Raw genomic sequence first — 6,474 nt, forward strand, 5'->3', positions numbered from 1 at the left:
CCCCCTTCCCCCCCCCTCCCTCCCCCCTCCTCTGCTCCTTCCCCTATCCCATTTCTGCCCCTTCCCTCACTCCCACCCCCCGCTTCTGCCCCTTTCCTCGCCCCCATCCCCCGCTTCTGCCCCTTCCCTCACTCTCCCACCCTCCGCTTCTGCCCTTCCCCCATCACCCCACTTCTGCCCCTTCCCTCACCCCCCACACCCTCGCTTCTGCCTCTTCCATCCCTTCTGCCCCTTCCATCCCCCGCTTCTGCCCCTTCCCTCAACCCCCCACCGCTTCTGCCTCTTCCCCCACCTTCCACTTCTGCCCCTTCCCCCACCCCCCACGTTTGCCCCCTGGGTGAACTCTGCCGTCGCTCCTCGGGGGCTCGGGCTGCCCTACCGCCTGCGCCTGCAATTTAGACACCCAGGGTGTTTGGTTTGGGGGCCAGAATTTGACGTGGCGTTTTCCATCTCCGCAAAATGGCCCCACAAATAATAATCACACACACAAAAAAGTAACTTCCTCTGCGTCATAAAAATGATTGTGATTCAGCTCTTTTGCTAGAATTTTCTAGCACTTTCTGTCTCTTCTCCCCCTTTCCATCCTTTCCTCTCCCTTTCCTCAGTGTATGCTGTATTTTAAGATTTTTCTTTTTAAACCAGAGATGGATGGTCTTTTGTGAGGCATGGTGGTGGAGGGCTGGCTTTGGTGCTGGGATTCACATCATGGGTGTGCCCCTCATTTTGTAACCTTAACCAAATCACTGCCCTTCTCTGAGCTTCAGTTTTCTCTCCCCTAAATTAGGCATCCCTAAAGAGAGGTGTAGGTAACTGCCCATTGCAACCTTGTCGCGGAGCAGAGAGGAGACCTAGGGATTCATCATCAGGGGAGTGGATAAGAAAAACGTGATATATGTTTAAGATGGACCACTACAATGAATTAGATCTATATACGGCAACATGGCTGCAACATGGCTGGATCTCTCAAAGACAGAATGTTGAGTGAAAAAAGAAACAGAACAAGATTTATAGTACAATACTGTTTATGTAAATTAAAACACACAGCAATACCATACATTTTTCACAGATACACATATATGTAAATGAACACATGAACGGTGGATTGGAAGGACATACGTTAAATACACGAGAGTGGGTGCCTATGTAGCGGGTGGGGAGGATGGGATCAGGAATGGGTGATGAAGGGGACAAAACTGAAGACAAAAAAACAAAAGGGCCTCACATGGACCAATGATGATACAGTGTGCCAAGAACTGAGGAGTATGGTCAACTCAATTCTGTGCACCTGAGAGAATAAATAGATAGTAAATTCACTGTCTAGGGAGCAGGCTGGCTGGGTAGACTCCTGGGCTTGGGGTTTTTTTCCCCATGACATCCCTCCCTCTAAATTTGGTCAAAGCTGACCAAAGTCCCAGCTGCATACAGTGGCCCCTAGGAAGGGCTCCCATCCCAGACTGAGCAGTCCTTCCAGAAGCCATTACTTTGTGAGGGGCATTTCGTAATCCCATCACTTTCACTCGTATTTGATCCTCAATTCCCAGTCCCCATTCTCCATGGTGGTCCAATTTTAGGAACACCTTGTTTGAGTTTGGAAAGGAGACTGAGACGGGGTTGAGATGGAGCTACAGGCTTTGTGAGGAGATGAGGTTCTCAAGTACTCTGGCGGCCCCAGCCCTCCAGTGCTCAGGGCCTGGGCCAAGGGAGACCCATCTTGTGAGATGGGAATCTACCCTCTTGCTACCTACCTATGTACAGTTTCCAAGATCCATCTATTGACCACTCTACTTCCTACCATGGGCACATACTCTAGTTTGTCTCCTCTCAACTGTGGTGTGTGTGTGTGTGTGTTTGTGTGTGTGCATGCATGCACATGCTGTATATGTCCCCATATACAGGCATTTGCTTACGTGTGTGCACCGGGCAAGTTTTCCTCAGGAGTGCCTCCCCACACAAAGTCACACAGACACACACTATCACTCAATCATGTCTCTCCATGTGGTCACACAGACAGGACACATGCACACACACACACACACACACACAGTCAGAAAGAGAAAACATCCAATATAGCATTGTTCATTTCAGTTTTTCCATTTACAAAATCCAATGGTGAATCCAGGCAGTTAGAAAAAAGAAATGGAGGAAAACCCTCCTGAATGTACCCTATCTACCCCCCACCCCCTTGGTCTTCCCACCCCACCCCCTCGGAAAGGCACCCCCTCACTATCGCTGAGAGAACAGGCTCCCCCACTCCCGGCCTCTCAGCCACTCTGGCCTGCCTTTCCAGGGCCACTCCGCAGCCAGGCTCATTAATGTCTCTCCTGCCTAGAGTGCCCTCCCCATTCTGTATGGGTCAGGCTTCCCCAGTTCTGGGGCTCTCTTGGGGTAGGGAGGGAGTTTAGGACAGGGACTTCTATAAAGAAGGGAAAGGGGGATGGATAAATACAGATTCCAGCCCCACAGGAAGTGAGAGGGGGACAGAGAACCTAGGTAAGACCAGGGCAAGGAGTGCCAGCTTGGCTCACCAATCCACAGAACAGGCCTCAAAGTAAGCCCAGAGTGGACTCCACCCCCGGGAGGGAGGCTTGGATCTCCCACCTGGAGAATCTGGCTGCAGTCTGCTCCACTTTGGGTGTAGGTAAGGGTGGGGGAAGGAAGGGGAAGGAGGGTCATTGGGAAAAAGGATGTTTGGGGCTCAGGGCCCGGTCGGCCAAGGGCTACTAAGGAGGGGCTTGAGGCCCTTGAGGTTTGAGGGGGACAAAAAGAGGTCAGATAGGAATGGACTCAAGTCCACAGTGCCTTGGAGTTTGTACCACTATCGGTTACCAAGGCCCCAAACAAATTTTCATTTTCAGAAGAGTAGGGTGAACCTAAGAGACAATTTTGGGGTTGAAATCGGCTCTGACCCAAGTCTTTGTGGTCCAGCTACTCTGGGATATTCAGCTTCCTCCCTACACTTTCCTGGTGGGCCGCTCCTGTCTGTATGGCACCCACATCAGTCCTAGTGGGGCTGGAGTGGATTTCCATCCTCAGGAAGAAGAGTTGGGGGCTGGGGATCCTGAAGGCAGCGTGAGAGAATGTGACCAAGTGTAGGTCTCTTCAATTCGAGGAGTTCAGCTCACATCCTACTCTTCACCTAATCTGGGCCCATCCTTGGGGCCCTTCTCCCTACTCCCTTGACTTCTCCAACAGATGCACAAGAACCATTTGGAAGGTCTGGACATGGTGGGGAGGGAGAGGAGACTGGGCTTGGGGCAAGGGTTGGCCTAAAACAACATTGCACATGACATAGTAATTAAACATCCCTGCTCCCTGGGAACCCAGCACCCCCTTTGGTCCCTCTTGTCAGCAGCCTTGGACCACTTTCTCCCTAAACATCCAGGCCTTGCTAAAGGACTTGGAAGGGGAGGGTGCGTGGGAGCAGAGGGGGCAAAAGAGCTCTGGAAGTCTATTTTACAGGACAAATTTCTCCCTTCTGGACAGTGTCAGAAGGAGAGACATTAAAGTAAGAAAGCCTGTCTCCTCAGCTGTTAGTAGAAAAACCTGCATTCTCAGTTTTCTTTTCTTTTTCTGAATTGTCACGTCTGAGAGAGAGAGAGAGAGACAGAGAGAGAGAGAGAGGGAATGAGATTGTAGAAGTGGAGAAGGAGGCAGCAGAGATAGGCCCCACAAAACTAAATATGCCTCTTTCCCAGTCCCTCGCCCAGTCCTCCATCCTTGGGAGGTGTTGGCAAAGGTGCCTAGATTACAGGTGGTTCGAGGGGCTGGGGCTGGAGCTCAGAAAGGAGGACTCCTGTATGGGCCCCTACCCCTCCCTTGCTATTGGCCCCATCACGGTGGCCATGAACTTCTCTCTGCCTGTCTGCCTACCAGCCTGCTTCACATGACACAGTAGGGTTCTCTGGGAGCTGGGGCACCTCCTGTGCCCCAGCAGGGGGCGTGAGTCCTCAGGCACTTCTTGAGGTCCTTGTTGAGCAGGAAGCAGACAATCGGGTTGACGGCAGCCTGGGCGAAGCTCATCCAAACAGCAGTAGCCAGGTAGCGGTGGGGCACAGCACAGGCTTTCACAAACACTCGCCAGTAGCAGGCCACGATGTAGGGTGACCAGAGGAGCAGAAAGAGCAGTGTGATCGCGTAGAACATGCGGCCCAGCTGCTTTTCACCCTTGACCTCGTCCATGCCTAGTAGCCGCCGGCTGGCTGCATGCCCATTTTGCCGGATACCCAGCAGGGTTGGTGGCATGGGCCCACGGCCAAAGCCAGCGATCCAGTTGGCAGCAGCCTGGCCGGTGGCCCCAGGACCATGGAATGTCCAGTTCTGGCTGATGGCTGGCACCATCTGCACTGGCTTCATCTTGCGGTGACGATACTCGAAGAGGAGCAGCTTGCCATAGACAGCATGTGTAGCTGCCATGAGCACAGCCAACATAAGCATGAAGCCCAGCGTGTCATTGGCCTTGAAGTAGCGATGCTCAAAGATGCACTGGTCCTCCTCCCGAATAAACTTGTAGGTGCCCACGTCAAAGACAGGTGGGAAGGCCATGGCCACAGACAGGGTCCAGGCCATGCAGATGACAGCTGCGCATGTCCAGAGTGTCATGCGCTTGGCGTAGAAGCGGTGGTGGGCGATGGCCATGTAGCGGGTGACGCTGATGCAGAACAGCATGAAGGCCGCATGGAAGCAAAAGAGCACGGCCATAAAGGCCACAATCTTGCAGCTGAGTGCACTGAAGGTCCATGAAGAGCCGTGGCGCACAGAAGCCAGCACAAAGGGGAAGCAGACGGCAGAGCGTATGCCATCGGCCAGGCACAGGTCCAGCAGGAAGTAGTAAGGAGCCTTGTGCAGGGCACGCTCCTTGAGCACCAGCAGGGACAAGATGGCGTTGCCCGCCAGGCTCACACACATAATCAGTCCCAGCAGTACCAGCTTCACATAAGCCGATGCAGACGGCGGGGACAGAGCGCCGCTCACCTCCTCAGGCTCTCCGGTGGTGTTGGCCATACTGAGGGTCAGGGGCTACTGCCAACCCTACGGGGTCAGCCAGTCTGGTACTCGATGGGCCCGGGGGGCTCCATGAGTTGTCCTGCTACATTGCACCTGCAAATGGGAATGAGCGGGGGAGACACAGACACAGAGAGACAGAGAGATGAGGGCAAGAGAGAGACAGAGAGGGAGAAAAACACACAGGCATGCAGAGACAAAGTGGGAAAGAGAGAGAGAGAGATAGAACAAAGAGAAAAGTGGCCACCGATATAAATGGATTGAGATTGACACAGAAATGGAGGGGATGAGAAAGATCGAGGAGAGAGAAAGAGAGGGGAGAGAGAGACAGACAGACAGGAGACCATGAGAAATAGATGGAAAGGAAAGATGAGGAAGAAACAGAAAGGGCAGGGTTAGTGTGTCTACGAGCCCTCCCCAATTATACCCTGGCTGGTGCCAGGCCCTGCCCCTGGACCACTCCTGCTCCTACCCACTCCTTGTCAGGTGAGGATGCTGCGTTTCTCTGGATGTCTTTGGTTACCTGTTTCCTCCATTGGTGGATCTGTGGGGCAGGGATGTTGGTGCAGCTCTTCTCCCCCTTTGCAAAGCGCTAAGGTTGTGTTCAGACATTTTTTTACTGTCACCCATAGTAAAAAAATACATTTTACATCACAACCCACTACACATACATACACACACGCACACACACAACCAAAAGTTTCACAAAACAGTACTGAACCTGTATGCAGTGTACCCCATTCATTTGTATTCTCTTTCATGTGTTCATAAAATGCTGGTACCACTCACTTAATAGATTTCTTTATTCATGATGGGGAATGTGTTTAGTATGCTTGAGAAACAGCAGGAAGACGAGTGCGGCAGGAACGGTGAGAACAAGGGAGACAGTGGTGGAAGGTGAAGTCGCAGAGGTGCCTTGGGGCCAGATTGTGTAGGGCTGTGGGCCACGATGAGGACTTTGGTTTTTATTTTAGGTCAGGAGGCAAGTATGTGTGATTATAAACATGTAGGTATGCTTGTGCATATTCATTCATACACTGAAAAAATATTTATCAAGCATCTACTGTGTACCAGGCACTGTTCTAGGTATTGAACACAGATAAAGATCCTGGCCCTTGTGGAACCGACATTCTAGATAATAAAGAAGAGACACTGGTGCCGGGCGCGGTGGCTCAAGCCTGTAATCCCAGCACTTTGGGAGGCCGAGGCGGGTGGATCACGAGGTCAGGAGATCGAGACCATCCTGGCTAACATGGTGAAACCCCGTTTCTACTAAAAATACAAAAAAAAACTAGCCGGGCGTGGTGGCGGGCGCCTGTAGTCCCAGCTACTCGGAGGCTGAGGCAGGAGAATGGCGTGAACCTGGGAGGCGGAGCTTGCAGTGAGCTGAGATCGCGCCACTGCACTCCAGCCTGGGTGACACAGCGCCAGACTCCGTCTCAAAAAAAAAAAAAAAAAAAAAAAAAAAAAAAA

At 52.2% G+C, this 6,474-nt stretch overlaps 1 protein-coding gene across 2 annotated transcripts in view; it reads right to left on the reverse strand.

Annotated features, from left to right (window-relative positions):
• Positions 1 to 1,004: 1,004 nt before the first annotated feature.
• The window catches only part of GPR173 (G protein-coupled receptor 173), a 33,010-nt gene continuing 27,540 nt past the window's right edge, over positions 1,005 to 6,474 (reverse strand). For both annotated transcript variants that reach the window (XM_025372981.1, XM_025372982.1), the window contains one exon: positions 1,005 to 5,097. In XM_025372981.1, coding sequence (XP_025228766.1) covers positions 3,880 to 5,001 — 1,122 coding nt within the window. In that variant the 5' untranslated portion in view covers positions 5,002 to 5,097 and the 3' untranslated portion in view covers positions 1,005 to 3,879. The remainder of the gene's footprint in view (positions 5,098 to 6,474) is intronic.

The sequence above is a fragment of the Theropithecus gelada genome, chromosome X, assembly GCF_003255815.1.
Source record: "Theropithecus gelada isolate Dixy chromosome X, Tgel_1.0, whole genome shotgun sequence".
NCBI classification, from domain to species: domain Eukaryota; kingdom Metazoa; phylum Chordata; class Mammalia; order Primates; family Cercopithecidae; genus Theropithecus; species Theropithecus gelada.